This window comes from Hyperolius riggenbachi, chromosome 3 (assembly GCF_040937935.1).
Source record: "Hyperolius riggenbachi isolate aHypRig1 chromosome 3, aHypRig1.pri, whole genome shotgun sequence".
Taxonomy (NCBI): Eukaryota; Metazoa; Chordata; class Amphibia; order Anura; family Hyperoliidae; genus Hyperolius; species Hyperolius riggenbachi.
Window position 1 is genome coordinate 276,842,543 of NC_090648.1, and position 18,770 is coordinate 276,861,312.

The following is an 18,770-nucleotide window of genomic DNA, read 5'->3' on the forward strand; positions in this document are numbered from 1 at the left end:
TGTGGCGAGTCGGCTCTTCTTCGCCATGTTACCAGGCACAGTACCCACCAGAGGCCGTGGACTTGCGGGCAGGCGCAGTAAAACCGACCGCAATCATTACGAGCGGCCAGCAGGGACACCGTGGAGGGACCGAGATGGCTGCTAGGGGCTGGAAGAAGCTCCAGGTGAGTAAACATAGTAATCCTCCTCGCCTTGGAAGTCCTTTAAAAGGGACAACTGTAGTGAGAAGAATATGGAGGCTGACATTTACTTCTAAAAACAATACCAGTTGTTTTGCAGCCCTGCTGATCTATCTGGCTTCAGTAATGTCTGAATAGCCAGAGACAAGCATGCAGCTAACCTTGTCAGATTTTACAATAGTGTCAGAAACTCCTGATCTGCTGCATGCTTGTTCAGGGTCTATGGCTAAATGCATTAGAGGCAGAGGATCAGCAGGATAACCAGTCAACCGGTATTGCTTAAAAGGAAATAATTATGGCAGCCTCCATATTCCTCTCACTTCAGTTGTACTTTAACTCAGAGTGAGTACTTTGGAATGCAAGGTGAACACTATGATCCGGCACAGAGTATGCCAAAGATTCTTTGCATGGTTCTGAATCAGAAAAAGCAGTCTTACCCATTGTTGCCCATTTCTGCTGTGAATGGGAACTCGCACAGTGGTCCCCCCTCCAAAAACCGTAGGATGGAATTTCTTGTTGTGAGTCTATTTTTGCTGTTTGGCCTTTATTATTACTAGATTTGATGTAAATAATATTTTACTTCTGATGGCGTTTTAACCATCAAAGCAAAGGGCGCACTAAAACATTAACCCTGTAACCTTCCATTTACTTGTCTCCGGCGTTTTTAAATAAAACTAATAAATGGTTTGCCTCAACAGCATTCTCAGCATTGAAGCAAAGAGCACACAACATTAACCTCATAACCTCCCATTTCCTTGTCACTGTCATCCTTAAATAAAAATAATTAAAAAAACAGAAAAACACTTTTCTTAAAACTATGTTTTGCTTGTTTGCCTTTGGGCATTCTGCAGAATGCCTGAGCAATGTATGAAATATGAAGCTTTTCATACTTCACTTAACCCACATTCTATATAACGCCTAGATTTCATACTATGGGGTTGATTCACTAAACAGTACTATGACAAATAGCAGGCCTTATCAGAGATAGCACGCCTTAGAGTAGTATAGCGAGCGCTACGAACCCGCAGGGGCTCAGGGCAGGACGAGTGCCATTGCCAATTAGCAGGCATAAGTTCGTAGCGCTCGCTATGCTACTCTGACAAGGTGTGTTATCTCTGATAAGGTGTGCCATTTGACATAGCACGGTTTAGTGAATCAACCCCTATGCCTGCAACATGGATACAACAATCAGAAATACAATATGGCAGGGGGTTCTCAAACTGGGTGCCGCGGCACCCTGGTGCGCCTCAAGCTCCTCCCAGGGGTGCCTTGGCATTTATCCCCATCCTCTGTGCATTGCCATCAGGTAATGCAACCACATATTGATATACAATGCGGCTGCATAAACTGCCAGTTAACCTTTGTGTTTAAGTTAAACATCAGAGGATAGGTAAGGAAATGCTTGTCCTGCTAATGGGGGTTACTTACAATCTGGAGTGGGTGCTGCCTAACAAGGGTTATAACAGCATTTTGGTAGTAGTTGTTGCCAAGGAGTGCCTTGAAAAAAATGTCAAAGCCATCAAGGGCGCCCTCACCCAAAAAAGTGTGAGAAACACTGCAATATGGGAATAAATGAATAAAATGAACGAAAATGTGTGAAGCATCCATTTGCCAAGTTACAGCTGTGTGGTCTAATGTTTTCATGTTCCAGCATTATTGTTAGTGCTGGAGGAATTTGTGTGGCTAAAAGAAACACTTTCTGTGCCTGGAGGTTTTTATCATAATTTGGCACCTCACTCCTAACAGCAGAAGTTGGAAAATGAAGTGATTGAGGGCGAGAAGTCAGTGACAATCTTGATGGCACTCTTTCTGCTACTGCTGTGGCAGAGGGACGGTAAGCTACAGTCAATGATCCTTTCTGCTGATTGGATGATTAGGTGCAGTGCCACCTTCTCCTGTACTACGCATAAACCAAATAGGGATGATCAATGAGATGCAATTACTTCAGAGTTGGTGCAGGACTACTGTATGTAAATTATATATGTAAATATATGCAGCCTAAAAATGGACCAATCAAGTTCCACCAAGGTTTAAATGGATTGCTCCATTTTCAAGCTGCACATATTTGCATAAAGAATTTGCATAATCCTGCATCAAGTTGCAATTATTTGCATTTCATTGATCATCCCGAAAATCAAACCAGTCGATCAAAATGGGGGATGGATTCAGTGACAGCAGGATACAAAAACTCTACCAACCCTATATACGAGCCGAAGGTTGAAAGTATGCATGGGAGGTGTGGGCGGTGACTTAAGGTGGCCACACACCATACAATTAAAAGATCCAATTCTAAACCAATTTGATAAGTACGATTGGTTGTCCCAAAAATCAAAAGCTTTTTTTCGTTCGTTCGAGAAATCTGATTGAATTTGTTGTTTTTATTCGATAAAAGAAGAAGATCGGGAGTATTGGCTTTTTCTGGTCAATTTTTATCAAAACTGTATGGTGTGTGGTAGATTGTCATTTACCTTGATGTACTGTCCCAAGCAATGTTTTTCTGAGTTTTAAATCATTGTTTTCATAATTGGGGAAAAATTGAACATATGTGTGACATTGGTCAGATTTTTGAAATGTTACAATCAGAAAAATTGATTGCAATTCTTGAATTGAAAAGATATTTTAAAAATTGTATGGTGTGTGGCCAACCTTAAGGCTACTTTCCCACTAAGACGTTGCGTTTTAGGGGACGTTATGGTCGCATAACGTGCCCCTAACGCAACGTATGGTGGTGTTGAAGTTGGACATCAGATTGAGTTGCGTTATGCAGCTCTCAAAGCAGCCGCTCCAAGTTAGTGATAGGAAGTCTGGATCTTTTTAAGGATTTGGATCATTTGAATCGGATCATTGAAAAGATCCAGATCTTTGAACCGAATCATTTGAATAATTTTACTAGGGAAGCAGACTGGGTGAAAGGACTAGCAGGACAGGACTTTTCCTGCACTGTACATTCTGTATGTTCCTGTTTCTTCCAGACAGACATCCACTGTGAACCGAATCTTTCATTGTGATGAACCGGATGATTCGACTCACAAAAAAGATCCGGATCAAATGAACGATTCATTCATGATCCGGACAACACTACAGTCCCACCACGAGTCACCACAGTGCAGTGAATATTAATTAGCCATGTGGCTGGCAGCAGAGGAGCATGTGCAAACAGTCTAACGTGGCTTAGCCCAGTATAACGTACAGCATGCAGCACTTTGTTTAAACGTGCTGCGTTACTATGTAACGCAACGTGTGCACTGTGAACAGCACATTGATTTTACAGTGCTGTCAGTTAGGCTGCGTTACTGGCTGCTGTAACGTGGGACTTTAACGTCCCACTGTGAAACCAGTCTTAGGGTCCTTTTACACTAAATCAGCTAGTCAGTTATAACTAAAAGGGACCCTGATGAGCAAGGTAATGTCCATGTTGCCATATAGCCTCTTTCACACTGGACTGTAAAAAACCTCAAAGCTTTTTCACAATGCACAGCTATGGAAGATAAAACGTTTCAATTTTCCAGCATATAGTTCAACAGAGGCTTAGTGTGGACAGCACAGTTGTGGGCAGCGGAGGCTTAGTGTGGATGGAAACTTAATACGGCAGTTGTGGTGTGCATGTGCAGCTGTAGGTTCGTCTGTGCATATTTAACTACTTGCCGACCGCTCCACACCAATTGGCGAGAACGGAGAAGCAGCTCCAGGACCACTCCATGCCGTCTGGCGTGAATGGCCAGGGATGGGGATTACAGGGGAGCCTCTCACAGCCGATCGCTGTGATAGGCAGACAGGGGGGTGGGTGGGGGGGGGGTTATTGGAGGAGGATGGGATATTAAAATAAATTATACACACACACCTGGGGGCGATAAAAGCTCTGTTGGTGGGGAATAAGGGGGGGGGGGGGGGGGGAATCACTTGTGTGCCGAGTTGTATGGCCCTGCAGCGAGGCCTTAAAGCTGCAGTGGCCTATTTCTGTAAAAATGGCCTGGTCATTAGGGGGGGGGGGGGTTAACACTGCGGTCCTCAAGTGGATAATCTCCAGGAATCTGTAATGGGAAAACACTGCTGCTATCATACAGTCAGAGGATGTACCACCTGAGGTAGCTGAAAAATATAGCCTGTCACGGTACTTGGAAACTCCCCTATTCTCAAATGAATTGAATGCCACACTAAGCCGCTGCCCATAGGTGCGTCTGTGCATACTCAAAGAGGAACTCCCATGAAAATAATGTAATAAAAAAGTGCTTAATTTTTACAATAATTATGCATAAATGATTTAGTCAGTGTTTGCTCATTGTAAAATCTTTCCTCTCCCTTATTTACATTCAGAAATTTATCACACGGTGACATTTTTACTGCTGACAGGTGATGTCAGTGGAAGGAGATGCTGCTTGGTTTTTTTGGCAGTTGTAAACAGGTTATAGACCCAAAAATATGCAAGACGCTACTTGGATAACTGCCAATTAATAAAAGGGAGAGGCTGGGAGGCCAACATGAGGGAAGCTGAAGGGCAAGTACTCCAATAGCAGCAATATCAATAAAGGTGCGTACACACATGCGACTATAGTCGTTTGAAACGATCGTTCCCCGATCGTTTTAAACGACGATCGTTTGAAAAAAAAGCAGCCAACGACCATTAAGTCTAACGACGGACGAGGTAGATCGTTAAAAACGAACGATCTAGCTTGCCGGATTTTTCCCAACGACGATCGTTTGCAAAAGTAGTACATCGTTGGAAACGATCGTTCGTACTAGGCCTGACATGCGCATATCACTATTTCTCCATGGAACTTTTCATTTTTATGCGCAAGCGCAATCGTTGCTTTATGTGATGTAACGTTCGTTTTAACGATCAGATTGTTACACACCTTTTACAACTAACTTTACTTAGGTCGTTCTTTCTTCAATTAAAAGTTTGTTCGTCGTTCATAACGAACGATCGTTGTCGCATGTGTGTACGTAGCATCAGAAAGAGGTGGTTGATTCCATCTATGAACATCTGTTCAAAACAAAAGTATTTACATTGCAGTGGATTGACCTTTTTGATGGCAAGTGAAAATAATTCACAGCAATCACATCAAAAAAGTTCAATATAGGCAGCATCAAAAACTCCACAGGTCTAGTGCTGACAAATGTTCAGGCCTTGTTCACATAAATCGCTATCGCTGAGCAATTTATTAAGCTTTTTAAGTGCTTTTTCCTGCGCTTTACGCTTAGAAAAGCACTTTTGCTGAGCGATTTGTTTTTTCACTTCCTGATGCCACTCAGGAAGTGAACTCTTTGACCCAGAAATAAAAGCGCTCGGGAAATCGCTATACAAAGCGCTTTTTCAAGAGCTTTGTGATTTCCATATACCTTCCATTGAGCCAAAGCGCCCAGAAAGTGGTACATGTAGAGTGTTTGCGATTTCAAAGAAATTGAAACGCTTTCATGTGAACACTCATAGGAAAAAATTGCACAAGCGCTTTTAGGGCGATTTCTAAAATCGGCAGTGCTAAAAAAAAAAAAAAAAAAAACACGTACAAAAAAAACAAAAAAAAAAAAAACGTCAAACGCTAATAGTGTGAACGAGCCCTCAGTGAATATTTCTTGAATTTCACAGAGTGAGTATCTAACAACAACCTAATAACACTGGTTACTAATAATTACAAGATTTTCACCAAGCCAAGGGAAGTCACCTAGCCATGGCTGCACCCTGTCCAAGTTACTATGCACAATTATACATCCATACTATCATAACACCAACTGACAAAGCAAACCCTGCCATGGAAATTCTCTGCGTAACATGTGCCCTGAAATTGAATTGCGGCCAAAAAGCATAGTGTATTTTGCTTCCTTCTAATAATTCACGCAGCCCTCAGGCCAATAATTGCATTCAGTATTTCAAAGTGGAATGCTCTAGAAATGAACCTGCCACTTGTTTTATAGCACACCCATACTCTTGTTAGTATTGGCTACTAGATTAATACTTACATAATGTCATATTTTAACATCATCCTTGTGGAAAGCCCTAAAACAGGCTCCGAGAGATGTAAGGGGGAAAAAAAAAAAATCACACTCCAGGCATTTCATCTGGCAAAGGATCTACAAATAGGCTCACTCAACTTAGCCAAGCACTCACATCACTGCAATACACAGGGGAGGCAGAAGTCACTGGTGACAATAGCGTGTAAGAGGGAAAAGCAAGACAGAGTCCCCCCTCTAGTGTGACTACTGGTATCTGCACACAAAGCAGGTATTTTGGGAGCCACCATAGACTGCAATTTGGATTGCAGCTATAGCAGCACCCAGCTTGTAATGTGGGCATCAGCAACAGCTGAAGGCCAAATTTACAGTAAGATGGGACGCGAATTGTTATGCTGGGAATACACGGGTCGATTCTGGTGCTCAATCATTTTGCCCGCTCGATTCTCTTATCTTCCACTCGTTTTTCTTAGCTTTTTCCAATTCACTTAAACGACAAATCGAGCGGCAAAACGATGGAACGGTGATCGGACATGTCGGAAATTATGTATCTAACCATCTTATCAGCTCAGAATCGACCAGTGTATTCCCAGCATAAGGTTTACAGTATGGGCTAGATATGGAAGCAGCTAGGAGTAGAATTAGTGTAGAAGCAGGTAAAAGCCTTAGTAGAATATCAGCAATATTGCCGATATTCTACTAGTGGATTCACCCGGCGCACAAATTACCTTTCTCCCAGGAGACATCTGCACAAAGCCCGGACATGATTATACCAGTTGACTGATCAACATACATCTTAAAGTGTACCTGAATTTAGTAACAGTTTTAAAATAAAAATGATGCCTACATTCTCCTCACAAACAGGATTTCACAGTAGCTTTGTTTTTGTTTTTTTGCAGAAGACTGAGTCTTTATGAGAAAGGCCTTTCTTTTATGCTTCTTTCACAGTATGGGCTTGATTCACTAAACCGTGATAACTCATATCACAGCCGTGCCAGCGTTTTTGCACGCAATCTAGAATTTTCGCGCGCAGAATTTGCGAAAACAATAGTGCGCCTGTGATATGAGTTATCACGGTTTAGCGAATCAAGCCCTATGTCCGGTACAACAGACCATATAATTGCAATGAAACGCAATGCAATTATATTTCAACTGACTTTCAATTTCCTGAAATGATGGGAAAATAGGGATACAAATGTGGCATGTGTGCAAATGTTGGTAAACGACAGTACCGGTGCTGCCCATTTGCTTGAACGTGCAGTACTTCAATGAGGAGCATTGGGGCCAGTTCTAAGCCACGAACAAACGCCCCTAAAGTTTACTGCTGTGCCTAATCACCCTTGCAATCAAAGAAAATTGTCTGAGACTGATCTGAAGTTGAATATTCATACATAAAGCTGATGTGGTCTTGAAATCAGCAGAAGATTTGATAAAGTGGTCGAATCCAACATAAAAATTGACCCATGGGGTTCAGGGGTGTGACAGCATTGCCTGTCAAATTCACCTTGCTGAGACCGCTAATATAAGCAAACCTCTAACCAGAGAGCTGCAGAGGCATAAAGAACAGTTTTATACTGCAGCAGGATAGTAGCACATACTGCAGCTTTAGCCAGCAGGTGGAGAGGACTCCGCATTTGTAAAACAAAGTTATTTAGATATAGTATGGTAGAGACGGTTTCTGTTGGGGAAAAAAATACTTTCAGATTTGCTTTATAAGGCTGCCATACACTGAATAGACTTTCTGGCTGATTCAATCACTTTTGAGTTTAGTTATGGGCACCCCCTGCAAGTCTCAGAGCTGATTCACATTGAGACGAATTTCAGCGTTTGAGTGCTTTGCTGATTGCCAGCAATCTAAGTGCTGTGACAATATAATCCTATGTGAGCATTTTCACTGCAGCGTTGCGATTTGAATAAAATTGCAAACGTGCTGTATAAAGCATTTTTGGAGCAATTGCAATGCATTTCTCACTCCCCGGAATTACAAGGCGCAATCGATGAAAAATGTAAAAAATGTTTTGCAATTGTGTGAATTAGCCCTCACTGATCACCTTCCAATTAATTTTGGATAGTTTATCAATTGACATGTGATCTGTACTGGCACGAGGGTAACATTTTTATGAAGAAGGTAGAGAAGCTCCCATACTAATGGGACAGTAGAATCTGTGTAACCAGTAAAGCCCCGATTCTCAAAAGAATAGCACACCACTACTGCTGCCTAGTACCTGCCTCACAACAACACAACCACCGCAGAGACACTGCTACCCAAAGCGTAGGCGCGCAAACACACAACAACTGTGGCACTAAGCCACTGCCCACGCGGGTCTGTGCACACTTACAACCTTTGGTTGGCACACAGAATTCCTGGACGTCACTGCAGATGTGTGTCTATACATTGCCTGATCTCCCCGTACTGACATCCCAGCACGTCACGTGTAGCATTGGCAGATTAGTTTAGGTGGATAGTTACTGTAGCTGGGGGGCAGTAGGGATTAGTGTAGCTGGGGGAAGGGGTGGGGATTAGTGTAGGTGGAGGTTACTGTAGCTGGGGTGCAGGGATTACTTAAAGAGAATCTGTATTGTTAAAAATCGCACAAAAGTAAACATACCAGTGCGTTAGAGGACATCTACTATTACCCTCTGTCACAATTTCGCCGCTCCTCGCTGCATTAAAAATGGTTAAAAACAGTTTAAAAAAAGTTTGTTTATAAACAAACAAAATGGCCACCAAAACAGGAAGTAGGTTGATGTACAGTATGTCCACACATAGAAAATACATCCATACACAAGCAGGCTGTATACACCCTTCCTTTTGAATCTCAAGAGATCATTTGTGTGTTTCTTTCCCTCTGCAGCTATCTTCCACTGAAGTGTCAGGCTGTTTCTTCCTGCAGAGTGCAGACAGCTCTGCCTGTATAATTCCTCAGTATGTGAAAGCCCAGCCAGCTCAGAGGACGATTTATCCAGCTTGTAAAAGATAAGAGAGAAGAGAGAAGCTGCACTAATTTAAATACCACACAGGCAGTGTGCATATAGGGGCCTGGAGGGGGGAGATGCATCACAGAACCACAACACTGAAGAACTTGGCAGCCTTCCAGACACTGGCTGACAAGTCTGACAAGAGAGAGATAAGTTGATTTATTACAGAGATGGTGATAGTAGAACGTGCTGCAGTAAGCCAGGACACATTAGAATAGCTTTTGGAACTTGTAGGATGATAAAAAACAGGATGCAATTTTTGTTACGGAGTCTCTTTAAGCAAGGCAGTGTAGCTTAGATAGAGTTTTCACCATGAACACACCAGGTTTAGTATATTTTTTTTGCCCCTGGTATTTGTCCTCTAAGGCCTTTTTCACAGTCCGACGTTAAAGTTGCACGTTAGAAAAATGTTTCAACGCAGACTAACGCACAGCAATACTAAGTCTGTGCGACATTCACAGTGCACCCATTGCGTTTGTGTGCAACGTGTAGCGTTATTAGAAAGTGCTGCATGCAGTGCATTATACACATTATTAGCTGCGTTGGACTGTTTGCACATGCTCAGTAATGACCTGGAAGCATACTTTTCATTGCCTGTATGCTCTACTGTATGCAACGATAATGGGGCATTAAGTTGCGTTGCGACTTTTTAGGGGGGCGTTGAGTTGTAATTTGCATTGCTTTAACGTCGCATCAAAACGCAACGTCCTACTGTGAAAGTGGCCTAAACCTAGACATCTTATGGTCCAAAAATATGGTACTTCTCAACTGATGAAAAAAAATTACTATACTGTTTTAGCATTATGGTGCCCATACACGATACAATAAAAACGTTTGATTTTCCTGGTTTTTTTTCGATCTAAATGATCGAATCGAATGAAAGTAGAATATATTTTTTTTTTTTCGATCAAGAAATTCGAACAATTATCCCATTTTTTTCGAAAAAAAATCTGATCGGACATGATGGAAAAATCTTTATATTCGATCTAATGGAATAATCAAACTGTGAATAATCGTAAATTATCTAATCGAAAAAAATGAAAACTTATACCATGTATGGCCACCATGAAAGTGCCCCTTTTTTACACATAAATGGAATTAAATTCCTCCTCTCGATCAAAAGTTAATCAAATTGTAATTGATCAGACACCAGTGTCCTCCCCAGAATTCTTTCTCCAGCTGGGCGGCATGAAAGGAGTAGTTGAGTGGGGAGCAAGGAGGGAATGCAGGGCCTGTGCAACTCTGCTTACAGCATAGGAGGAGGAGGTAGTAAGCCGGTGCTTACCAAAATTAGCCAAGGGGAGCACCCATCTAAAAGAACCTGGGGAGAACACAGACACTCGTACACAGGAAACGACATCTGAAAGAACACATCGACCATGGTCAATGGCATGCAGTGAGCGTGCTTCAAAGTTTATAATCAACCCATTATCAATCAATATCTTTCAGAATGGATTGATTCCTATTTGATTGATCAGACACTTTGCAAGAAAATGATCGATCTGACATAAAGAAAAATAAAATTATATATAGATAGAACCGTGTATGGCCAACTTAAGTTTGTTTCAAATATATTTTTCCTTAACTTGGCCGCTGTTCCCATATTAAATACATGAGAAATTCATCCTATATGTAAAGGCCCATACACACGGCGTACAAATGTCTGTACAGACACGTGTTGAGCGACGGTTTGTTCATGTGGACACGGCAAGCCACAAAGACTGTCAACAGACTGTCTGCAGACACAGCCATGTTTGAGCGATTCACCTGGTGAATCTCTTGTGACTTGTCTCACAAACCATCGCTTAGGGCCCTTTTCCACTAGCGCAATTGGGTTTGCTGAATCGCAAAAGCGCAAATCACTAGCGATTTTAAAAATCGATAGGGTTTGATAAATAACATAGGAATCACGGTAGGTTATTTCCACTACCGCGATTTTTACACAAACGCGATCGCGTGGTTGAGCAATTATTGCCTCGATTTTGCTATGCCCTGCAGTGCATAGCAAAATCGCAAACGCTGTCGCCGGGAAAAAAAAAGGATTTTGCTGAATCGCAATAGCTAGCGTTTAGCGCTAACTCTAGCGATTGCAAGTGTGTTGGTGCCGAATTGTCGCTGACATAAATATGCTGTGTTCTCTTGTCTGTTTGTCGCTGCCTCACAACTACAGACAAATGTATGCTGTGTGTATGGGCCTTAGATGTCTATGCACCAAGAACAGGGAATTTGCAGAGCCTGATCAGAATCCCGCGCTGCCTATTAACCACTTGAGGACCCACCCTTTACCCCAACTTAAGGACCAGCGCTGTTTGTTTGGATCTGTGCTGGGTGGGCTCTGCAGCCCCCAGCACAGATCCGCGGCCACACAGAGCGATCAGATCGCCCCCCTTTTTTTCCCCCTATGGGGATGATGTGCAGGGGGGGTCTGATCGCTCCTACCTGCAGGCATGTTGCGGGGGGGGGGGGGCACCTCAAAGCCCCCCTCCGCGGCGACATTCTCCCCCCTCCCTCTCCTACCTGCTCCCCCGGGAGATCTGGGCTGCACAGGACGCTATCCGTCCTGTGCAGCCAGTGACAGGACGTCCCCTGTCACATGGCGGCGATCCCCGGCCGCTGATTGGCCGGGGATCGCCGATCTGCCTTACGGCGCTGCTGCGCAGCAGCGCCGTACAAATGTAAACAAAGCGGATTATTTCCGCTTGTGTTTACATTTAGCCTGCGAGCCGCCATCGGCGGCCCGCAGGCTATTCACGGAGCCCCCCGCCGTGAATTGACAGGAAGCAGCCGCTCGCACGATATCCTGATTAATCAGCCTGCAGCTGGGGACGCAGTACTGCGTCGCTGGTCCTGCAGCTGCCACTTTGCCGACGCACGGTATAAGCGTGCGGTCGGCAAGTGGTTAAGTAAATGCCTCAGAGACACACTTGAGAGTTAATGGCTGTGGTGGTCAGTCAGGACAGTCACTGCATTAGCATTTGCAGTATCATCTTGTCCAAGAGCAGATATTATTCTCCTCAACTATTATTCTCCTCCTTAACCCTCCTACTCCATCATGCACTGTGCCGTTGTTCTTCCATAGCAGCAGAATACATTGCTAGCCTCTAGGCTAGCAATGTGTTTGTACAGAATTAGGCCCTGAACTGTTGCCCAAGGGATTGGAGTTCCGATTCCTGAGGGCAAAAGTAATTTTGTGTGTGAGTGTGTACGTATGTTAACTTAGGTCTCGTTTCCACACGTGTTGCAGTGCGCATGTGGTGTGCGGTATGCAAGAACATCATAAGTGCATATGTTGCATTGTCAGATGTTGCCTCTTATGTGATAACACACTGCTGCACACATTTTGGCCTGCAGTGCTGTCCCATTTAGGGCCCATTTCCACTAAGCCCAAATCCAGGCTGAATCTGCAGCATTTCCCTGCATGCGAGCTGCACAGGGAAATACTGTCTATCTTATATATGGCCTGTTGTCCAGATCGAATCTGGACGGCATGCTGCAGATTTGTGCAGAGAACAGGCGACACACTAGGACAGAGAAGAATGGAAAGTGGCTGTACATGTGTTTTACATACATACATACATACATACAAGATCTTCATCTCTCTTTTCTGATTGTCTACAGTGTGAGTACAGGTGTCACCAAAGTTGTTAGTAATTCGTTTTGTTAAGGTGGCCATACATCAGTCGACCATCCAATTCAAATCAGATGAAAATCTGTGCCACCTAAAGCATGCCGATTGACTATTCCACCAACCCCGGTGAAAAATTGGTTGAATGTATCGATCAAACATGATGCAAGTTGTCGAAGTCAATTGGGTGCATGGCAGTAACGGCGTGCGATATCGGGACAAGTGACGGATCCCCTGGCGTTGTTCCCAATGTAAAATGTGCTCCCCCGGTGCCCACACATAAAGGACAACTGAAGTGAGGGAAATATGGAGGCTGCCATATGTATTTGCTTTTAAACAATACCAGTTGCCTGGCAGCCCTGCTGGTCTATTTCGCTGCAGTAGAATATAACTCACACTAGAAACAAGCCTGCAGCTAATCTTGTCATATCTGACAATAATGTCAGAAACTCCTGATCTGCTGCATGCTTGTTTAGGGTCTATGGCTAAAAGTATTAGAGGCAGAGAATCTGCTGGATAGCCAGGTAACTGGTACTGCTTAAAGCGGTATAAAACTGACATAATATTCAATAAATACATGTTTTTCTACTTTTTATATGCCATACGGTTATCATATTTGCTTTTGTACATATGTATTATTCATTTAGAAATTACAAGTTCCCAAAGTACAATCTTTTTGCTCTGAGAGCTTCCTTTGCATTTTATTCATAACTGGTTTATTCATCTTTTAGGCTGGTTTCACAGTGGGACGTTAAAGTCCCACGTTACAGCAGCCAGTAACGCAGCCTAACTCCCAGCACTGTAAAAATCAATGTGCTGTTCACAGTGCACATGTTGCGTTACATAGTAACGCAGCACGTTAAAACAAAGTGCTGCATGATGTACGTTATACTGGGCTAAGCCACGTTAGACTGTTTGCACATGCTCAGTAATGTTGGAGAAGGTCTCATCTCCTCCTCTGCAGCCAGCCACATGGCTAATTAATATTCACTGCACTGTGGTGACTCGTGGTGGAACTCGTAGTGTTGTCCGGATCATGAACGAATCGTTTATTTGATCCGGATCTTTTTTGGGAGTCGAATCATCCGGATCACCACAATGAAAGATTTGATTCACAGTGGATGTCTGTCTGGAAGGAACAGGAACATACAGAATGTACAGTGCAGGGAAAGTCCTGTCCTGCTAGTCATTTCACCCAGTCTGCTTCCCTAGTAAAATGATTCAAATGATCCGAATCCTTAAAAAGATCCGGACTTCCTATCACTAACCTGGAGCGGCTGCTTTGAGAGCTGCATAACGCAGGTCAATCTGACGTCCAACTTCAACACCATCATGCGTTGCGTTAGGGGCACGTTATGCAACCATAACGTCCCCTAAAACGCAACGTCTTGGTGGGAAAGTAGCCGTAATGTACGCAGAAATGCTTTCTGAGCGTCTGTCTGTGTTCAGGAGAGTCTGCACAGTCAGGGACGTGTTTACATTCCTCACTTGATACAATTAAGTAAACACTAGATAGTGTTATCTCCAGTTCCGATGCGTCCAGCTTTCCCTGCAGGGAGCTTGTAAGTCCTGTGTTTAAATAGCTGAATGCTGTTCTAGTAAAAAAAAATAATATATATATATATATATATATATATATATATATATATATATATATATATATATATATATATATATAATAATAATAATAATAATAATAATGGTAGTATATAATATGCTGTAAATAATATTTTAAAACAAAGAAGAAATGCTGGGTTTCATTCCGCTTTAAAAGAAAATAAATGTGGCAGCCTCCATATCACTCTCGCTTCAATTGTCCTATAAATACTTTACCTGTCGGTGTCCACCGCTGTCTCTGTCTCCACACTCTTCCTCTCACACACACACACACACACACACACACACACACACACACACACACACACACACACACACACACACACACCACGTGGTTGCCAGGTTACTGCACGTGGCCGCCCATGTGCAATACGCCGGCAACCACGTGGGGCGTGTGTGTGAGCAAGAGTGTGGAGAAGAAGCCAGTGGACCTAGACGGTGAATTATTCATGTACGGGCACCAAGGAAATGCGGCCAGGGATGTATGGGATTGATTAGATCAGAGAGAAATCTGTCTCGTCTGATGTATGGGCGCCTATAGTTCACTCACCAATGCTGTTGATATTATAGTTTAATTGTACTTACATCACAACACCAACTGCTTGTCGTTCCTGTACATATTGTATAGGGCAGAGCAGACTGCTCAAACACATAGCGAAGCATGTCTATACAGCAAGATTTCCTGAAAGGTTGCCAGAAATGATCACCAGCACAGAAAGGTGGAACTTGATTGGTTCATTTTTGAGCTGTATACATATGGTTATAAAATGTTCCCAATCCTGCATCAACTTAAAATTATTTGCACCTCATTGACCATCCCGAGTACACTTGCTCACTTATGTGCATTTTTCAGAAATGCTCATCACTCTGTAACATTGATGTATTGCTGGAAAATAGAATTGTGCACTTTATGCCTGGTACGCATGATGCAATTTTTCCATCAAATTGATGAGAACTTTTCCATATTCGATTAATTTCAATCTGCTGGATTTAGAGATCAGTACCCTTTTCTCTGTCAGAGGCAGATTGGACATGTTGGAAATTATGGAACTATACATTTTCCGTTGATCTCACTGAAAAATTGCATAACAGGCATAAGATCTGTACACACCTTAGATTAAACTAGGCCTAGGTAGTCGCTAAAAAACGCCTTGGGCAAAAATGTATTGTGTGTACGGGTGGCTATACTTCACAGTGGACATTGCATTACATTCCTCATAACAGAAGCAACGCAACGGGAAAGTGGCACCACGTGTTGCATACAGTGAAGTATAGTCAATGAAAAGTATGCTTCATAGTCACTGTTAACATACGATGTTTTGCAGCAGCGCACTGCATGCAGTGCGTTACAATGCCGCATGCTGTTACCGCAACGCACCTGCTGCACAGGTGGTGCATTGCAGTGCAGCAAACCGCATTACAAAGCAGCCCTTATGCCGCAACACTGTGAACATAGCCTAACATATTCCACTGTGAAGAACGTGTGTGCCTATCTGTAAGTCACAAGTACTGACAGGACTGAGGCAGGTATGAATGGTTCTATGTGCTCTGTAAAGCATTGCGTAAGAAGCTGACATTACATGGATAATGGAATAAAAATATCTCCAAAGAAAAACAGCACCTAGCAGCTTTCTCATGGCAACTGCAAGCAAGCTGAAAATGAAAGGTATGCAGCGCCTTCTAACACTCATATTCACTTTTCTAAGCACAAACAGCCCCGAGGCTGGAAAATTTGATACCTGCACGCCATTACAGCATCTGAAATTGTGCCGAGACGAAGACCAAGCCCAATGTACTTAAACACCTAACTCCACCCATAGTGAAATCTTTTACTGCTTCAACATAATAGATTTATCTTCCAGTAGGCAATTGCTGTTCACAAGGAAGGTCTTATAGACATTGATTTCCAACGTGACATAACCTAATCTTTTTCAATTAGCAAAATAATTAACAACAACCTTCCTTTAAAGACCATGCACTCAGTATGTACTGCTTTATCTCAGAAGCTGCACAAAAATAAAATGGATACTTTGAAAGCTACTCACTCACACTGAAACAAAAACACAATTATATAAGTTAGCAACACATACGGGCATATTATTGAGTGAAACAGAAAGTGCACTTAAGACAAATCAATGTAATCAGCTATTCACTGCAGGCTAATGGTAGAGGATAATAATCAAGCACTCTTATGAAGCAAAGTCCACATGCTTATTAATAAAAATGAATGCAGACAGCACGGCACACATGCCTGATTATCTCAGGGAAGGTTTATATGCAAATAGTTATTTTGTGACATAGTCAATACAAAAATGGAGATTCCAGGAACAACATGTTATTTGTCCAACCTTGGAGGCACACTTTAAACAAACAAGTGAAGCAGCAAAGTGTCTGGCTATAGTGCTAGGCTGCATTCCAGGCCAGGACTAGGGGTGTGCTTCCAATTTCCATAGAATTCCAAATTCCCGGTCGGAAATCTGTATTCCGCAGCAGAAATCAGAATACCATGGAAATGCCACATTACCGAGACTTGGAAATTTTAGGCCAATCACAAGACTCGGAAGCATTGGACCAATCAGAAAAAGCGGAATAGTGCCGCAGAAATTGGATTACCGTGGAAATTTTAAGCCAATCAAAACTCACAAGCATTAGGCCAATAAAAGAATGCAAAAGTTTCCAATCGGAAATGTGGATAGCGTAAATCTACAAAAAAAATAGAGGATTCTGTGAGTTGGGGGGTGGGGGTTTTACAACTAACTTTATTGATGAAAATAAACAAAGGCATTCTTAGGAAATCAGTATGCAAAATTGGAAAGACACTTATCGGATATCCATCAGAAATCAGCATTTCTGACCATCCCTAGTCAGGACACTATCTTCATGGAGTTTGTAGGTCTCTAAGTGTGTTCACCATTTACCCAAAACTAGCCCAAGACTATGGTGGATATATTGGTTTGTGAGCTCCTCTGAGGGACAGTCAGGGAAGATGGCACTCTGATTATGTATATTCTACACGCAGTATTGTATTTTGAGTCATTTGTGGTAAAATGTCTAGCAGCTGTCACAATGTGACATCCAGGCACTGACAGCTCTTGATATACCACCATGCGAGGAGGACGGAAAGGACACCCCATACACTCTGCACCCCTGGAGCATACTAGTTATATGTGCCTTTCACGTGATAAATCACAGGACTTCTTTATACAGGAACTTGTTGACATGGTAAATGTGAGGCAGTTTGGCAGCAGCTCGGTGACAATGTGACATTGCTGCTGTGTCTGTCTGGGCTCGGAGTGTGGCTAGTAACTAGGCGGAAACACAAGTAGCCCCGGGAGGGAGCGCAGCCTTGTAGCCATCACACATAATGGCACGCTTCCTGCATACACGGAAGGGACCTGCGCTGTGTGTTGTGTGCAGGTGGGGCAGCCCAGGTGCGGCACTTACCACACAGTTCCATAGGCTCCGGACCCCACGGGCACCAGGTCTCTGTAGCGCTCCTTCACCTCCCATATAGTTTTGTTGACCTCCTGCCGGTAGAAGCCTTTCATGGGTAGTGGGGGGATTGCAGGGATTGCGGGGATTGGCAGAGACATGCTTGTTGCCAGGAGCGGGGACGGTGGATGCAGGTTCCGGGGGTCGCTGTGTCACCTGGCAGCTCAGTCGCTGGTCTGGTCTCCAGAGAGCTGGCTCTGCAGAGTTTCATGCACCATACATCGTGTCTGCCTCTCTCTCCATGAATGACTGGCCGCCCCCTCCTCAATGTGGGCTGCTCTCTGTAAGGCTCTCAATTCCACCCTCTGCTCATTTCCTCCCACACTCGCAGCGGCGCCTCCTCTGCTCACTTTCTTTTCTCCTTCTCCTCTTCTGTGTATTCTTCCTGCCAGCAGCAGCCACTCGCAGTCCTCCTGTGTCGGGAAGTGCCCGGAGCTTTGTTGTTCGCAGTCACATGACCTGAGTGTACAGTGCCTCCTCTGCCCTCCCCTTCCCTTCCATGAGGAGAACACTGCTGGCCCTAGTATCTGACTGACTGCGGCACTAGCGAGGAGGATCCCTATAATCACACAGTCCTCCCTGGTCAATTATGTCAACAAAGCTGAGCTGCTGCAATTGCCAGGAAGGCTGTTGCTGATCTGGGTTGAACTCTGAGTGCAAAATGTTGAGAAGTAAAAAAAATAAAAATATAGACAGGGCTTTGCTTGCTTGCATGAAAGCAGAAGCCTGTCAAAAACTTTGCTTTGTAGTTTTGGATAAGTGGGAAAAGGTTATAAGTGTGAAGATGATAGGAAAACTTTGCTGTCTTCTTTGCAGAAACGATAAGAAAGTTGGAAATCAAAACTAGCTATCAGCTTCCTGGTTTATTAATTACACAGGAAACATAAAAATGAAGCATGAAATGAAACTTGTATAAGACTGCCTTATAC

General features: G+C 43.3%; 1 protein-coding gene across 1 annotated transcript in view; it reads right to left on the minus strand.

The window, feature by feature from the left end:
* Positions 1–18,289, minus strand: part of MAPK12 (mitogen-activated protein kinase 12) — a 165,093-nt gene extending 146,804 nt beyond the window's left edge. Inside the window, exon 1 of the mRNA XM_068276361.1 lies at positions 17,794–18,289. Coding sequence (XP_068132462.1) covers positions 17,794–17,942 — 149 coding nt within the window. The 5' untranslated portion in view covers positions 17,943–18,289. The remainder of the gene's footprint in view (positions 1–17,793) is intronic.
* Between the last annotated feature and the right edge of the window lie 481 nt (positions 18,290–18,770).